Genomic DNA, 18423 nt, shown 5'->3' on the forward strand with positions numbered 1-18423 from the left:
TCAAGTGTTTCCCTCACACTGACATTCATCTTGGTATTCATCTTCCTTGTCAAAGAATGGATAAAGAAGGCGTAATTAAGAAAATATTGGGGCTCCTTTGTTGTGACCAGGAACCTGTCCCATTATCACTGATGCTCTTTCATTGTGCTTACCCCCGAGTGGCTATAATTCTTAGAAGGATTTCTCCTGTCAGCCTGTTATCCTGGCTTTGAAAGCCTAAGGTTTGAAATGGGATTTCTCAGCACCTCGAAGGATTTACTGTTTGACATAATCATAATTTTTCCTGTTTGTTGTTGTTCCTTATCTGCAAGTTACTCTCTTTTATTTTTTAAAGAATGAGTGAGTGAATGGACAATGCCCTTACCTTTTCTTTTTAATTAAAGAAGTTGGTGCCTTTTTATTTATTTATTGTTTTCTGTGCCCTGTGGCATTCGGGATCTTAGTTCCCTGACCAGGGATCGAGTCCAGACCTCCTGCACTGGGAGCCCAGAGTCTTAGCCACCGGACCACCAGGGAAGTCCCACTGCAAGTTACTTTCAAGACTGTGATTTGTTTCTGTTTTTATTCACTTTGTTGTCATTTTAGCTTTTAAAGACACGTTGTAGATCACGAACCCATCCACCGTGTTCCTAGCCTCTGAAACCATTCCTGGGAAGATGTGAACAGACATTGTATAGCTTGGTATTTTTAAAAGTATTTTATGTGGTAGGCGGCAGGTAAGAATCCTGACAGCTGTTTAGAAAGTATATAGTTTTTGAGGGCTGTTGCGGAGGGACCACGGATGTCTTGTTTCTCTGGTGTAGCTATTTAACATAATTTCAAACAGCCCACTCTGCTCATCCTCTCACTTGTTGGAAAGGCAAGAGTTCAGCTCCAAGGAGCCAGTATTTCTGTGGTGGCAGCTGGCAGCCACTGAAGGCTTTTGGCTGGCATAGGAGGAAAGTCAGAATGACTTTATGAGATGCTCTTCTGGATTGCGTGTAGGGATCCTGGCGAGGGATCTGAAGACAAAAGAAAGTTGCAAGAGATCAAGTTGTATCAGTTGAAATGAAGAATGAGCAGAAGATCCAAATGCTGTCATGGAGGAGCATTTCGCCAGGAATACCATCCACAAATCACGATCCATGGCAGCCTGCCCTGGATCAGGACGTCTTGGTCATGGAACACTAGGGAGCATCCCACGGATGGAGTAGGATACTTTAGGGATATACATAGCTGGACACCACCTATTTGGTTACTCCCTCACTGTGTGTTTTTTGCTGTGTTTCATTGCAGGTTCGAATCCTCCTCCCACGCCATCAGCATGAGCGCCTACTTGCGAGAACAGAGAAGGGAGCTGTACAGTCGGAGCGGAGAACTTCAAGGTGGGTAACTGACCCTCCCTGGAAAAACTAGTCTTCTGGAGGAAGATATGAAGTGTTTATAGCATGTGAATTTGAGGTCTGCATTCACAGGATTCTTTCACAATAGCAAAGATTTAAAGACTTGGTTATCTGTTTCTTCTATCGTTCCCCAGCATCTGCCGCCGAGCAGCTTAAACTGTTACTATGGCCGCAGGATTTATAGACCTGCCACCCTTCAAGTGCGAACTCAAAGTGAAAAGAAAAGGAGGGCAGTTTCTTCTTGCTTAAAGATGACAGACATGATTCCAGTCACTGTCTAGAGGAATGCCCGTTTTCTGTGGCTGCCATGGTTATTTTAATTATTGTTTTCAATACTTTCTGGAGTATCATGGGAATGCTTGAGATTTGGAAAAGGGCAGATGCTACCTCTGTCATTATTTAAAGGGAAGAAGGATGCCTTTAAACAGTGTGTGCTGATGAACATAGCTTTGATACACAGGATATTTGATACTCAGGTGTGGTTACTAAAGAGTTGAAATCTGAAGGAGAAGATACTTAAGAAAATAAATAAGTAAATTTAATTAAATAAAAAAAAATCACACCAATAACATTTTTTTCCCTATGATCAAAAGGATGCTAATCATGGTAAATGTGATCAATCAAGAAAGGTTCGTGAGGCCTGCTAAATGCAGCACATGCAAGCACTGAAAGGGATGGAAGTTGTCTGGTACAAATAAAAGATAAGATCCTGAAGGTCCAGTTGTGAAAGTAAGGGAGGAATATCAATATCAGGGACTTCCCTGGTGGTCCAGTGGTTAGGAATCTGCCTTGCAATGCAGGAGACGCAGGTTCGATCCCTAGTTGGGGAGTTAAGATGCTCCATGGTGCGCCAACAACAAACAAACAAAAAAACCCCTCCAGAAACCAAGCAACATCAGACAGTCTGTGGTTAACAGCTAAGCAGATGGTAGGAGTAAACTGCTAAGTTTGTTGAGGGAAGGAATGATTCTTTAGATTTAATTTCTAGAATTAAAAACCTAGAAATATGTTTGAGGATATAAGGAAAAGGACATTAGCATGTTATTTAGTACTAAAGTATTGCTATGTGTTCTAGAAATCATGAAGTGTGTGTCTTGGAGTCTTGAAGTGGAGGCGTATGGAGAGTAGTTAGATTTGGAATAAGTGAAGGAGTGACCCTCGGTGTGGTCAGACAAGGAGTGCAGGAGGAGGGCGATCCAGACCTCTGCAGCCAGCAACCTCCTAGCAATGTAGGATGGACTGCAAAGCTTGGAAGGCAGTGATAGTTTTGGAACACACATTCTTGTAGGACTGATTATACTTGAACTGCCAGGTAGGGGGTGTAGCAAATCATCTAGGTTTAGAGAGATCTTCCATATTTCCACCTTTCATCACAGAGTTCATTTGTGAATTCAGAGTTGGCCTAAGGAATAGTTTAAATTTACCTATATAATTCCTTTCCACCTGGCTTCTACTATATGATCTCTGGGTCGGGAAGATCTCCTGGAGAAGGGAATGGCAACCCGCTTTGGCATTCTTGCCTGGAACATCCCATGGACAGAGAAGCCTGGTGGGCCACAGTCCATGAGGTTGCAGAGTCGGACATGACTGAGCACGCATAAGTATGCACTAGATTCTTCTTTTTGGTTAGATAGTAAGCACAGTGAATGAGCAGTCTGCCCTAGCCATGTGGAAGGATTTTCTCTGCCCTCCTCCCCAATTGTTGTCCATGATCTCTTGAGAGACAGTAATAGCCAATCAATGAAGAGTAGAAGATTATGTGCTCATATTGCCTACATTTCAAACCTGGCTCCTGATTTCCTAGCTTCAGAAGCTCTATGCCTCTGCTTATCTCTAGAAGGGGATAAAAATAACAGTGCCTACCTCATGAGGTTGTTATGAAAGTTAGGTGAGTTAAGCTGTGAACAGTGTTAAGAAAAGTGCCTGGCATGTAGTAACTCTAATGCTTTCCTCCTCAAATGTTATTACTAGTTCTGTCACTGTAGAGTTTTCATATACATTCTGTTTGTCTCCTCATTGGGCTAAACACTACTCAGCTTTCCTACTTAAATTTGTCATTTACCCTGCTGGTCCCTCCTCTCCCTAACTTACCTCCTGCCCACCACCCAAAAAACCACACACACACTCTCTTTCTACCTCTCTGAGCTCATTCCCCATGCTGTGTGCTCACGTATTTGGTGTTCCCTTTCTGATCACTTTCTGCACTGTGGTGTGGATTAATGCTCACTGTTTGAGTCTGCCACTGAAATATAAGCTCTGAGAGGGAAACACTTCTTTATTTCCTGTGCTTTGCACAGTGCCTGCTATAGTAAATGTTCGATAAAGACTAACTGACTCACTGATAGGAGGAATGTGGATGGCAGAGGTCTAAAGTAGGATGGACAGCTTACCATTGAGAAGTTAGTTGGGGCCCCAAAGGAGATGGGACCACTGACAGCCATTATCAGCTTCCTAGGTTTCCATTAGCTTTTAAGTTTAGGCTGAAGTAGAGCCTGTACATAGATACATTTTTGTTCTTTGAAGTTACACATGGCTTTATTAAATACAAATATTGCCCTTGAGCTGTCTGGCCTATGACAGCATTGCTGTGTATAATTGAAAAACATTAAAATCCAGTTAAATTACAGAGGACTTTCATTCTGCAAGGATGGTTAATTGAAGAATCATCATAATCTTAACTAGGAACTTGCCCTCTTTCAAAAAGTTAATTGAAATATGAAACTTTCAAACAACAGTCTATTGTACTTACCTGTGTTGAGCAAAACAGGAGCATTTATCTCTGGTTACAGGGAGAGAGTAGCTAGCAAACATACCATGTTCACAATAGTCATTAAAAAATAATTGAACTGAACTGATACATCACATGCTTGGTGAGAGACTATGTCACCTGACCAATTATTGTACAAGTTTGATAGTGTTTCATTTAGCAGCCAGAGTTTCTCTGAAGAATGCTTTTAATATTTCAGGGAAAAATGGTGAGGGGGGGTTATACCTATTTTCCATTAAAAATGGTCATTCTTTCTCAGTTATTCTATTAATCTGACTGGTCCGAGGACCACAGTGAGATCCACATTTCAGCTTATCCTGAAAAGGTGTAGCTGAATAGTTCAGTCACATCATGAGAGACTGGCAGGAGATTTTCGTCACTTCTCTTAATACCACGTAGCTGCAGTGGTTTGGTTCATGAGGTCAGCTCTTCCTTCTGTTGTAGGAGCATGGTAAAAGACAGACCATTAAAGTAACATTAAAAAGCTCAAATCTGACAAAAAGTTCAGTTCCTGCCAACACTTCCAATTCATCATGCAATTAAAAATGTTACCCAACCTAACAACCCACAAGGGGGAAGAAAAGAATTAAAAAATGAGATTTCTTTGGTACCATCAACCCATCTCAGTTGGCTCTAACTGTCAGGGTACAGATGGTTCATTATATAGTCTGCTGTTGGCAATTGGGCTGAGGAGGTGGGGGTGCGATTTCCAAGTGTGCAGGGTAACAGGTGGAAATCAAACTTGTGTGTGTGTCTCCGTTAATCACAGACGTCCTGTTGTTCTGAGCCTCTTCGCTGGTTCATTGTTCCGCTTCGGCAGTCATGTGGTAGCTTAGAAAGATACTCATTTTAATGAATGTTTAGCTTGAATATAGCATCTCAGGTTTAGTGCGTGGTTCTTCAGGAGAATAAGATAACTGATGAACACATTATCTCATGAGGGTTAAAAAAGAAGAAGAAGAAAAAAAAAAGGAAAGTCAGAATACTCACTGCAGCCCATGACCAAAATAAGCTCTTTGGTTAATCAGTCCCCTGTGCCTCGGTCCCCTCATTTGAAAAATGGAGCTGTTATCATTTCTGACCCTTTTAGGGGGATATTGTGACTGGTAAATTAGATATTAAAACTCTGGAAAAATTAGGATAGCTGTAATTGATTGAAATTAAAATGGTGTGTGAAACGATTGATTGTTGCAGACTGAAGGGAGCTGCCCCCTCTTTATCCCTCATTTTCTCCTCCCCCCACTCCTGTTGTTTCTCTGGGTCGGCTATCCTCAAGGTCACTGGTGACCTCCATCTTGGCAAATTTTGTGTTTGCTTTTCTGTGTTCATCTCACTGCCTCTCTCGGCAGCTGTTTTCCGTTTCTCTTTCTCGTGTTCTTTCTGAGTCTTCTCAAGGGCTCCGTGGAGTCACGGTTTGGTCCTGGAATCTCTCCTGTGCTCCCTGTGTGGCCTTTCCCCAGATGAGCTCAGCCAAAACCAAGCTTTGCCTGCGGCCCCAATACAGTTGACTTCCAAGTCTGGGTCTCCTGCCCAAATCTCATTATTGTTTCCTGATCTCTTCCAGCATCCTGTCTCCCCTTCTCGCATCCTATCATTCTTAATCTCAGCAGGTTTTTTATTTTCCTCATGATACATTAAAAAAAATATATACATCTTCTTAACACATTATTGACTGGCGATTTTTTGCAGAAGCTACTAATGCCTATGGTTGGCGATTTGTTATGTAAGTCAATTTTGAAACACTCCGGTCAATAACATTTGGGTAACAAAAGATGTATTAATACTCCTCTGGTCAATCAATGGTTAACTTGTTAATTTTCTACACTTCCCTCAGAATGCAAACATTGCTAGTGTGTTCCAGGGCCTGGGACAATGCTTGACTTGAATTAGGCACTTAGAAAATACACAATGAAGGAGGAGGCCTCTATCCTCAACATCTTATATGTAGGTTCAAGCTTACTTCTTTGAGAAACCCTAGTGGGGGGTTTTAATAAACAGACTTGTAGTTCTGTGATTTGTCTGTGCTCATTTTTAAAGATGTTACACCTCACGAGTAGAGTACATTAATCGTCACTGATCCAAGTTGAAATGTATGCTCAGTTTTGATTCCAGTTTCTTCTCTGTCCTGGGGCTACTTAGTGCTTCTATTTGTTCTCAGTCATATCACCTTTAAGAGTATTAGTTTTATTCCCATTAGTTTAATGAGTAGCATTTCTATGGCCCTGACATTGAAATAGTCTGTAAAGCTCCAACCACTTGAGAATTGACTTCTCTAAGAGGATTTGGTTTACATAGTAAATACAGAAGTACTGGCATCAGGGAAAAGTGGGCTCTTACACTGACCTGACCTGAATTTTCTGAGTTCTTCTCTCTAATGGGTTGTTGGTAACCGGGGTTGTGAATACTTAATAATATTGTATGTAATTAATCTGCTTGGAGGTGCCTTGCCTTAAGGTAAGACAATATTTGAAATAGATTAACCATGAGTTGATTATCCTTTTCACAGAGAATTTATAATAAGAGTCTGCTAAGTAGCAAGCTGTTCTATAATGGAACATTTAAAGCAAGATTTCACATATGCATACATTTTCAGGGACATTTTGGCTGAAGTGAGGCACAGTGATTTTATACTCATACCACTCTTTTGTTCCACAGCCTTAAGTGCAAGAACTTGTAAAGGTTTATATCCTGAAATCTGATAAGAAAATTCTTTGTAGTCTTTAAAATTTTGTTTAATGACTTTGTTAATAACTCAGTAACAACATGCAGGTGACAGGGATAAAAAAAAGAAAAGTATTTTTTTTTTTGGTTAAGATTGCATATAATTATTTCAAAATAACCTTAATTTGTTAGAGTTAGCTCTTCTGTTTTAAGTTCTAAAATAGTGTATGAAAATTGATTCCTCCTCCTTTGGGGTATTTAATATTCTTTTAAAAAAGATCATAACTTACTTATATGTAAGATTTGTCTCATAATGAAATTATAATCAAATTTTTATAAGTGCTAATTTCTTTGTCTGTTCCTAAGAAGTAGTATTATAATGTACTTTCCTCAGGTCATGAGCAGACAAATACATTATTTCAAATCATGTAGAAAATAAAAGTGTTCTTATGCCACGACTGTTATTGAGTGTACCAACTCTTAGCCTTTATCTATGGAATGTAGGTATTTTATTTAAAATTTTTTGTTTTTGTGGATTTAGTTTATATAGGTATTTATTTTCTGAATAAATCTAGTTCATACACCATCCTTTCTACATAGTGGACAAATCACTGGTAGCTGAACTGTGGAGAAGATGAAACAGGTGTGCAAAGAGGCCATTGCAAAGCTTCATTTAGTAAAGTCTAAGAAACTCACTCTTGACAAAGGATCCTTGGTCATTATGCAGAACTAGTTGATGACATATAACCTTATTTTAAAAAAGCTTTTTTTCTACCCATTTATTTATTCATCCATACAAATAGGAAAGAAGGGGAAATGCTGCTAAATGAGATATATATATATTTGAGTTTTAAAAGTCACACATATGCATGTCTATTTATGTTATACTTCAGTTAAACTTTTTTTTTTAAACCAAAGTATGAAAAAACTACACCACAAACTTCTAACATAATGCAACAGAATTTTGAAAGTTAGCTTCTGTCCTATTTTTCATCATTTGGTTCACATTAATTTTTTAATAATGTGAAGATAGCAGCTTGCTGCTGGTCCTTATTTTCTTAGACTTTCTTTAGGACCATAAGAAATTGCATTTTGACAACTCTAGTAGTTTTTATGATGCAGCTCATTCGGACCTGAGCTCTTTTAGAAGATAGAGAAGACCACAGACGTTTATGGTATGTAGTGAGGACAGTAGTTATTAGGAACTAGTGGGAATGCTGTGTAACAAGTTTTATCATTGTCTCAATAAGACACGATTCATAAGGTAATATTATATTTTCAAAATGTAATACTAATGAAATACTAGTAGAGATTACCTTATCAAAAGTGATCTGCTATAAAAATTCAGAAGTTGAAGTAAACATGCACATAGTATGACATCTAGAAAATAAGGCAGGCGATTTTTAACGCTAGGAAGTGCTGTGGGACTCATAATCTAGTGCTTTTAAACTTGTTTTTCAGTCATAGAGCCAGTCTTCTGTTTGTCTTATTTCACAGTTCAGTATAGAAAAGAGATGAAAGTGGCAATGGTTTGACTCAGTGAGGCTAGGGGTCAGCCTGTCCCCCACTTAGACCCTGCCTCCATCTGCTCCTTTCCCCTGCCTCTCTGGGGCACCCGAGGTAACTGGCAACTCTCAGAAGCAGACACCTACCCAAAGGAAAATTTGATATCGGGAGAGAGAGGATATTATAGGTTTGTAGGGATAGGACAGAATTATCAATAATGAGTGGTGAGACAATTGAGTACCCACAAAGGAAAAAAAAAACACATTGGATTCAAACCTCATATCATTTAGGAAAATACATTTTTGGTGCGCAGAGAACTCAAATGTGAAAGGCAAAACTTACGGACAAGTATGTTCATAGCAACATTGTTTGAATAACAGAAAACTGGAAACAAATGCCATAGACTGGAGAAAGGAAATATATTACTAAACCATGGTACAGCCATGGTTCCAAGTGGAGGGATAGTAAATAGCAATGAAAAAGAATGGACTTTGCTCTGCATTAGTTTGGTTGGATCTCAGAAGCAATCACATAGGACTGTGTATAGGCTTAATTCCATCTGCATGAAGATCAGAAGCAGTCAGAACTGAATAGTATCTTCTTTAGGCATACGTCTCCTCATGTGATGAAAATGCAAAGAAGGTAAGATAGGGGCATAAATATAAAACTTAGGAAAGGGATCACCTCTGGAGAAGATGGAGGAGTATATGATGCAAGAAAGGAGCACATGAGCCTTGAAGGAGAATAGGAGTGTTGTGTTTCTTAAGCTCCATGATGGAAATGCTAGTGCTAGTCTTATTATTTTTAAAACCATACAAATGACAAGTACACTATTACATATACTATACATTTCATTAAGAGTAGAAATACAATAATTAATTTTTAAAAAGCCCTCTAGGTCTCCGGAGACACAGTCATACATTGCAGTGTAATGCTACAGTTTAGAAATCTAAACCAGATTGGAGTTTTCTGCGATAGCTGGATTCTTTTTTTGGGGCCTGCACCATTTCATTGAAACTTCATGCCCCTGCTGAAGCTGTGAATGATTACTGAACTAGGCCTGTACCTTATGGAGTTCATAAGAGGACAACTTTGGAGTCAAGAAGGCTCCCTCCCCCACTGACCTGCGCCTTCCTCTCTCTCATCCTGTATCTGGGTGTCAGAACCTAACTTTAAGTTAGCTGCTGTTCTCCTTTTTCTTGCTGTGTTTTCTAGGATTTCCTGTTGATTTATTGAATTGGTACAGGTTTATCATGTGTATTTGTACTGGACATGTCACTAGGTCATTAGGATACAGTGATGAACAGAACCAGGTTTTGAGTTTTGCCTTTTAAAGTCAAAAAAAAAACAGAAAGGGACTGTGACTGTGTCCCAGAGACTGGCATTTGTCTCCCAGCATTAGTTCTATATTGACAAAACCCCTAATTTTTAGCTGTGCACATGGCTACCTCCAAATATAAATATGTCTAAGCTTTCCTTGCAGCCAGCCAGGGACACATAATTGTAGCCAACTGAGTGTGAGTGAAAGTGATGTGTGTAACTTCAGGTCTTATGTTTAAAGGGAAGGAGAAGACTTCTTCTGACCCAGCCTGGTGTGCTGTATGAAGATGTTCACACATACACAGTATGAATGAAGTGTGGTGGGGAGTCATCTTAGACCACGTGGGTGAGGCCGCACTGTAGGGATGGTTGGGCAACAAGTGAAAAAGAGCTTAGGTTTCTGGTCCCATGGAGTGTTACACTCTGATGACCAGAGCCACCATCCCACCCACACTTCTCGATGAAAGAGGAAGAGGCAGTCTTGTTTGTCACTAATAGTTGGATTCTCTATAACTTGCAGCTCTAATCACGTTCCAGTTAATTCAACATACAAGCAAGTGATCACAGTGCTGTGATACGTGCTATGATGGAGCTGTATATATATGTATGTAACTGAAATGTGTGTACAAGTTCTGGAAAAGGCAGGGTGACTTTCATAATTATTTAAGGTTTGAACTGCTTATGAAGAATGAAAAGTAGCTTTCCAGATAAAGAAGGAAGGGGTGGGCATTTCAGGCAGTGGGCATGGAGGGATAAAGGCACGTAAATGTGAGAGTATAGGCTTTTCTTGTTTTGTAACATTAATTGGATATAACTTTTTCTTTAATTAAGGAAATCAGCTCATATATACAGACCTCTACTGATTATAATTTATAACTTTTGGGAACCAGAGATGACAGAAAGGATACCAAAGCTGTTGTGAATGGCTCTGGCTGTTTTGCATCATAGCAATTAAGAGATGAAGAATTGATAGAAACCAGTGGTGTGCTGGTGATGAGAGGAATATAAAAGATTATACTAGACCAAAAGCTAAATATAATCACATACTAGATTTTCTGAGTGGTGTTCAAGCAGTATAGCCTGGCTACTTTATTAAAAATCCTACAGGAAAAAATAACTGTTTTAAATGCAATTGCAGTAACAGTATTGTATCAGACTGTACAGTATTTTTGGCTGGAGATCCTGGCAGCACCTGGATCATGAAGGACCAGCCCAACCTAATTCCAAAGTCCCTTGTTCAGCTCAGGGTGCAGATGGTAGCTTGCTTCTGTATGGAGGTGGCAGAGTTGTGTGTATTCACATTGGATTTCCAGCTTGTCATTGTGGTGTGGATGAAAATATACAAGTCGCTGTTGGCTTCACCACAATTTTAAACTCGAAAAGCCCATATTACAGTAATATATGATAGTCTATCTGAATGCTACATGAATATTGTAATAGTCATAATATAGGATGTTCATTCCTAGAATTGTGATGACATGTACTGAACTGCAGCCAGTTCATTTGCATATTCATGCCCACTTAGCTCAAATAAGTCCCTGTTTGTTTGCACATTAATGCCTGATTTCAGCACCAGTTAGCTCATTTACATGTCCCTGTTCAGTTGGTTAGTGAGATTCGTATGTGGAATATTGGTGCAGCTGTTTGTGCTTTGAGTAGCTATGGGATCATTCTTGTTTAGTGGAAGGAGTACTTAGTACTCACCTTGCTTTTACCAAGCAAGGTGTTTTACGTTTCTGAGCCCCAGATTACTCATCCGTGTAATGAAGCCAGCAGTACTCTTACCTTGCCTCTTTCTTAAGGTTCTGGTAATTGATGTGTTGGAGGTGACAACATGGTCAACATTTCCAGGCCAACCATATTTTAGGTGCTGCTCCTAGAACTTCTGCATGTGGAAGAGTTCTTGGTGCTGTGGAAGAGAAGACATGCAAACAGTTTTCATAAATAAGTACCTTGGGGAGCATGGAGGAGAAAACAGAACATTCCTGGGATAGCCACAGAAGCTGTTACAAAGGAGGAATCTTTATATTGAAATTGGATAGACTCCCCTGGCGGTCCAGGTGTTAACAATCCAACTTCCAGGGCAGGGGACTCAGGTTCCTTCCCTGGACAGGGGATTCAGATTCCACATGCCATAGGGCTGCCCCTAGTGCTGCAACTAAGGTCCTGTGGAGCCCAAAGTAAATAAGTAAATATTAAAAATAAAAAAGTTGAAAAGATGAGTTAACTGGACTGACCAGGGGAAGGGCACTCGCTGCAGGTAGGGAGAGGATGTAAAACAGCACGCAGCTGTGTGAGAGCTTCAGGGAAATGCAGGAGTTTTGCTGTGGTTGGAGCACATGGGGAAGGTTGGACCCAGTCGAGGGGGATGGTTGAGCAGATCTCAGGGGGCCTGGTGTGACAGCAGGAAGGCTTGTGTTCTGTCCTGTGAGTGATGGGGAGTCCTCTAAGGATTTAAAGCAGGAGAGTCACCTAATCAAATCTGCATTTTAGTACAAGTATTCTGGTGGCTTATGGAAGAGAATCAGTGCAGTGAGACTGGGGACAGGGACATTGTGGTGTTGTCTAATCAAATCTGCATTTTAGTACAAGTATTCTGGTGGCTTATGGAAGAGAATCGGTGCAGTGAGGCTGGGGACAGGAAGGGACATTGTGGTGTTGTTTCAGGTGAGAGCTTATAGAAGATGATGCCAGCTTTTTAGAAGGGTGGTAGCAGTGAGGGTGGAGGGGTGGGAGTAGATCCAAAAGCTAATTTCGAGGTAGAGTCAATTGGACAGGATTCCTTCTGTGTGGAGTTTGAGCAATAGATAGGCTTGATTCCCAGTTTTCCAATCTGGTGACTTGGGTAGATCATGATGTTGTTTGTTATAAGATAGGAAGTACAAGAAGAGAAGTAGTTTTTATGGAGTGTTAGGGGCGAAGATAGCTTTTTAAAATAACATATTTTCATGTTTCTCTTTTGGTTTTGTTTAGATCTATCTAACCTTAGCTAACCTAACTAATTGGATTAACTTGTTATCAACTCTCTGGTGATTAAGGCCTTCTGCATGTTTGATTACTATTAACCATTCCCCTCCCTAAGTGTAATGGAGTTAGAGGCTTCTCCCCTCTCCCTCCTCTTCTTTCTATTTTTAAATTGCAAATATTGCTTTCTCTTTTCTAGGATTTAACTCATCTGTTAACTTAGGTGCCCTTTCTATGTCTCTGAGGAATACGAATTCTTTAATTTTTGTTTCCAGATATATCCTCTATTTTTGCTGTTAAAATCAAGCTACCATCCATCTTTCTTAATAACTTGCTTTTTCGATTCTGTACAAGTTACTTTCTAGTTGTCTTAATTGTAAAGAGAAGTTAAATGACTTCTCTGACTCTCATTCTGCCCAGACCTCTGGATTCTTGAGTCTTAGCCTCTCAGTCACTCCCTGTTCTGAGTCTGAGAACTAGGAGTATGGTCTCTGTAGCAGGTTTCCTATCTGGGTGACTTCGGGCAAATTAGCTCCTTTGTGTGTCAGTTTTATTTTCTATAAACTATAAATATATCCATCTCATAGGGCCATAGTGAGGATAAAAAGAGTTAATATGTGTAAAGTGTTTAGAACTGTGTCTGGCACATACTAAGTACTGAATAAATGTTAGTTATTGTTAATTTATATGTAACTGCACCCCCTGCCCCGCCACCCCGCACCCCAACACTTAGCATCATTCTTCACATATGGGAGATACTCAAAAAATAAATTCTTCTAAAATTAATGATTGAATAAGCATGCTAGTGGACAAAGAAATTCTAGTAAAATCTCCTAAAATGGTCCTCTTTGGCTTCTTTTCTATTTTCTTTGATAAAAGCCCTTTTAGTTAGAGACTTGAGAAACCATGTTTAACTTGGTGGTCATCCCAATCTTATAATGTTAAGTGGCATTCACAGCAGTAATCTGGGTGGAATTCACATGTATCTCTAACCAAGAGGGCAGGCTTAGTGACTCTATAGTGATCTGCTCTTCCTAGTTATTTCCCTCGAAATAAATATGGCCATCATGAAAGTAAGCATTTCTCTTCAAAGTTATTTGATTTTCAATGTCACTAAGTCTGAATTTTACTACAAAAATAATTAGATTGATTAGTATATAGCAAAATAAAGAGGCTGAAATGGACTGGACATGCCTTCTATTTATGAAGTAACTACTTTAGATATGAGCATTTGGCAGTGTTTTATGTACCTTGTTTTGCCTTCCTCTTTCCTCCAGTTTGAAATCATTGCCTTGCTACTTGTGAAAATGAAAAAATAAAAAAAGTTATAGTCTCATGATTTGCTAACAACTCAACTTAAAATATCCTAGAGCTAGCAGAGGGCTCAAATTAGTATCATAGAGGGAAATAAATTGAAACGATCTATTGAAAACAATATAAATTCTTAACAACAACAAACTGTATGACTGAAACAGAGTAAAACAAACAAACAAACAATTACGGCTAATCTGAAAGGGGAGTTTTTGACTTGTCCTGGAAGGTGAGCAATGAGCCACGTGTGGACAATATTTCCCACCACATGGCTGTAGAAAGAGAATTGATCCAAGTGAGGCTGTGAATGGGACAAACCATTCACTCATTGATTATCTACCCTTTTAGATTCTTTGACTCTTTCTGGAATCCATTGGAATCAATAATTCCAACTCTGCTCAAATATATCATTTAAATTTTTTTCCAAGAGGAGATCTCCTGCCACAAACATTCTTTTGTATCTAATTTGAGTGGTTGACTGATCATTTCAAATCTGTTTACTCTGATTAACATAATAGATGTAGTTTCCTCAGAATAGACACAGAATTTGGTCTTATTTCCTAAGGAATTGGATTCCTTTGTCATCCCCAGATCAGTCAGTACGGTTCATTTTTTTTTTTTTTTTTTTCCACTTTCACTTCTAGGACATTTTGTGGTAAATATAATGCCCCAAGGGGAATAACGAGCTCAATTTTAGATGGTGTTTGCTTAGTTTTTAGCCATAATTGTTTTATTTTACACTTTGAAATTTGTCACTGCCTCGGATATTTTTAGAGTAATCATGTAAATTATATAAACAGAAATTGTCTATAACATGTGAGCCTAAGAACTGAATCCTTTCTGTTTCTTCTCCCTTATTTTCTTTTAATGACTGCCATTTTACTATATTTTACTTTTTATTGAGGAAGAATAGACCTACACTGAGGGCTTCCCAGGTGGCCCAGTGATGAAGAATCCACCTTCCAATGCAGGAGATTTGGTTTTGATGTCTGAATCAAGGAGAATCCCCTGGAGGAGGAAATGGCAATCCAGCCCAGTATTCTTGCCTGGGAAATCCCACGGACAGAGGAGTCTGGCGGGCCATAGTCCATCGGGTTGCAAAGAATCAGACTCAACTTAGTGACTAAACGACAACAGTACCTACACTGAACTGTGTGACATAAGCTTATCTTGAATATACATACAAATTTGACATATATATACAGAATGACGTAACCAGCACCCAGGAGGTTTTCCCGTGCTTTTTCCCAATCAGCCTCACCTCCAGAAGGCAACCGCAATTCTGATTCTAATGCTGTCTCTTAGTTTTGCCTATTCTTTCACTCTTTATAAATAGAATCATAACTGTCTTATGTATCTGGCTTCTTTTGTTCAATATCATGTCTGGAGATTCATTCATGTTATTGAAGGTACAGTTTGTTTTTATTGCTATATATTCCGTTGTATGATTGTAGGACAAATTATTCATTTCCTCTGTTAACAAACATTTGTCATTTCCACTTTGCAGCTGTGATACATTAATATACTGTGAGGAATTTTGTACCTATGCACTCAGTTCTCTTGAGAATTAGCCTAGGAGTGGAATTGCTGAGTCATGAGCTAAGCATGTATTTTGTTTTGGAAGATAACTAACAGGCATTTTACAATTACAGAAATTAGAAATTGTATGAAAATTTCATCATTTTACATTCTCACTAATGTGATTGTATAAGCCTGTTAAGTTTTCTCCATTTTGGTGGATTTGTAGTCTACTTTATTTAAAACAAAACAAACCCTCCCCCGCCCCCACCTCGAACTCTAAGATCTCCCTGCTTCTGGATTCAGTTTGCAAGCTACCTCATGATTCACTCATTTTTTCAGTACTACAGGTTTTCATAGTACATGAGCCTGTGTTGTTCCTGGGAAGTCCTGCTTCTGTACATACAGTGTTACCCAGAATTCTTGGGTGTCTTTTCTTTTTAAAAATCACCTATTAATCTCTTATCACTTTTGTGATGGGATATAATGATATCTTCTGTCTTCTCTCTTTGTCATTTTTTTTGGTCAGTGGCTTTCTACTTTGAATTATATCTTTATTACAGGTATCTTACTGATATTCTCACTGATATACTTACTGATATTACAGGTATCTTACAGATATTTAGAGTTCTTGCTGCTGCTGCAGAACTCTATAAACTGACACCAGTGACACGTGACATTTATAATTCCTCTTGTGTTTGAGCCAGATTGTGACTATGATGGAATATCATCCCCTTGCGGATATGATTAAAGTTCCTAGTCATTTATCTTTGAGTTAATCAAAAGTGAGATTATCCTTGGTGGGCCCGACTTAATCAAGTGAGTCCTTTAAAGGGGCCAGAAGTAGTACAGATGTTACCCTTGAAAACATAATTCTTGTGAGAGGAGTAGCGTGTGTGGCAAGGACATGGGGTAGACTCTGGGAGCTGAGAGTGATCCCTGCCCAGTAGCTGGCAGGAATACAAAGACCTCAGTTCTGTAACTACAAAGAACTGTATTCTGCCAACAACCTGAATGAGCTCAGAAGAGGACCCTCAGCCTTGGATAAGGTTGCAACCCTGACAAGCACCGTAAGTTCAGCCTAGTGAGATCCTGGGCACAGGACCGAATGAATCCATGCCCGGACTCCTGACCCACACAAGCTGTGAGGTAACCAAGGATGTTGTCTTAAGCTGCTAAATTGGCAGTAAGTTGTTACACATCAAAAGAAAACTAATATAGTACCCAGTCTTGATACTTCATGATTCTTCCTTGGAGACTCCCAAACATTCCCTTGGATAAATGGATGGAAGTTACTAAACTAGTTCCCTTATTGTAAGTAAGGAAAAGAATCACCTTTTTTCTTCCTACTCCAAATTTACTTGAATTGCCAATCTTGCAATTATTCCTTGTCCCTCTAGTTCTCTGACTTTAATTTAGAAGCTGAGAGGGACCTTGAGGAAGGATGCAGTTTCTAATATATTTATGTTTCTGTAGGTGTTATAGTATGAGATAACAACTTAAAATTTTTAGTAATAATTTATATATACAATAAACAACATCATCATATAACCCTTTAAGGCAAGCCATAGGGTTACCTCTCTGGGTTCTCATGGGCAGCAGACACTGAACATGTCCAAATAGAACTCGTGATCTCCTCTTCTCCCCATCACCCGCAAGCCTGCTCTTCCTTTAGTGTATCGATTTCATTAAATGGCATTCTTGGCTTATTAATTACTAAACCCAGAAGTCATTTCTGTTTTCCACCTTTGCATTGTACAGTCTGTTACCAGACAGTGCTGATACCGTCTCCTCACCCATTTACTGTGACAGACCCATCTACTGTTTTTATAAATGGCTCTTGCCTTACCCAGGTTCTAACTACTCTCAGCCCTTCATTGTTTATTGCCTTGAATTCTTCCAAACCATTTGGTTATACTGGATCCAGAGTGATTTCTTATGTCTCTTGTACTAAACCATATGTCCTTACTATGCCTAATAAGATCTGCATGATTTGGTGGCCATTTATACACAGCCTCTTCTTGTCCCCTTTTTCTCACCATGAACTTCTCATTGGACTTCTTAAGACTGTCTGTTGCACGTCTCAGAGGCGGCCAAGCTCATTCAGACCTTGGGTCCTCCTTACTTGGAACTGGTTTCCCCTATTTTCTCCTTCTCCTTGGTAAATAGTTGTCATCTTAAAGGTAGTTCTTTGCTTTATAAAAAGAATTTTTAAATAAAGGTTATTAAATACCATGTGTCAATCAATATTTTTAAAAATCTTGCATGGAGTATCTTCTTTTGTCTTCTTAACTATTACTTTCTTCAGGAAGGTTTGTTTGTTTGTTTAATTTCTCCCAGACAAGGTTGGTTTCCTTATTTGTAGCACATAGCATGCTTCTGGTTATTCAGCTAATTGCTTGTTTGTTTGAAATGTGTACTTAATTTAAGTTGCACACAGGCAGGAACCTTATCAGTTGTGTTTACCTTACATACCAAGCTCCTAGTTCAGTGTCTTACGTATAGTAAGTGCCCAATAATTATTCATATATCTTACAAATGAAAGGAAGTTCAGTGGTAAACACTAACCAGATGGTGAATTCGGCAGAAGTTTAGGTCTTTTCTCTCCAAGTTTAGAGCTTTTTCCAGTATGTTAGTAATACTTGGAGGAGATATATGAATATATCAGAGGTTTTATGAGGAAGGAAGATAAGGGAAACTAATATTAAGAAAAGAGAGTGAAGTTATTGAGATGTCATTTTTTAAGTAGGGTACATAATTCTTGGTGCTTCCCTGGTGGCTCAGTGGTAAAGAACCTACTTACCAAGGCAGGAGACTTCTATTCAATCCCTGGGTCAGGAAGATCCCCTGGAGAAGCAAATGGCAACCCACTCCAGTGTTCTTCCTAGGAAATCCCATGGTTAGAGGACCTGATGGGCAACAGTCCATGGGGTTGTGAGAGTCAAGACATGACTGAGTGACTAAACAACAACATAATTATCACTTGATTCTCGT

At 39.2% G+C, this 18423-nt stretch overlaps 1 protein-coding gene across 4 annotated transcripts in view; it reads left to right on the top strand.

Moving 5' to 3' along the window:
* EXOC4 (exocyst complex component 4) overlaps window positions 1-18423 on the top strand; it is an 875766-nt gene that overhangs the window by 308051 nt on the left and 549292 nt on the right. For all 4 annotated transcript variants that reach the window (XM_081532917.1, XM_081532918.1, XM_081532920.1 and 1 more), the window contains one exon: window positions 1276-1364. In XM_081532917.1, coding sequence (XP_081389043.1) covers window positions 1276-1364 — 89 coding nt within the window. The remainder of the gene's footprint in view (window positions 1-1275; window positions 1365-18423) is intronic.

Source organism: Giraffa tippelskirchi, chromosome 10 (genome assembly GCF_054371585.1).
Source record: "Giraffa tippelskirchi isolate mGirTip1 chromosome 10, T2T-mGirTip1v1.2.pri, whole genome shotgun sequence".
Taxonomy (NCBI): Eukaryota; Metazoa; Chordata; class Mammalia; order Artiodactyla; family Giraffidae; genus Giraffa; species Giraffa tippelskirchi.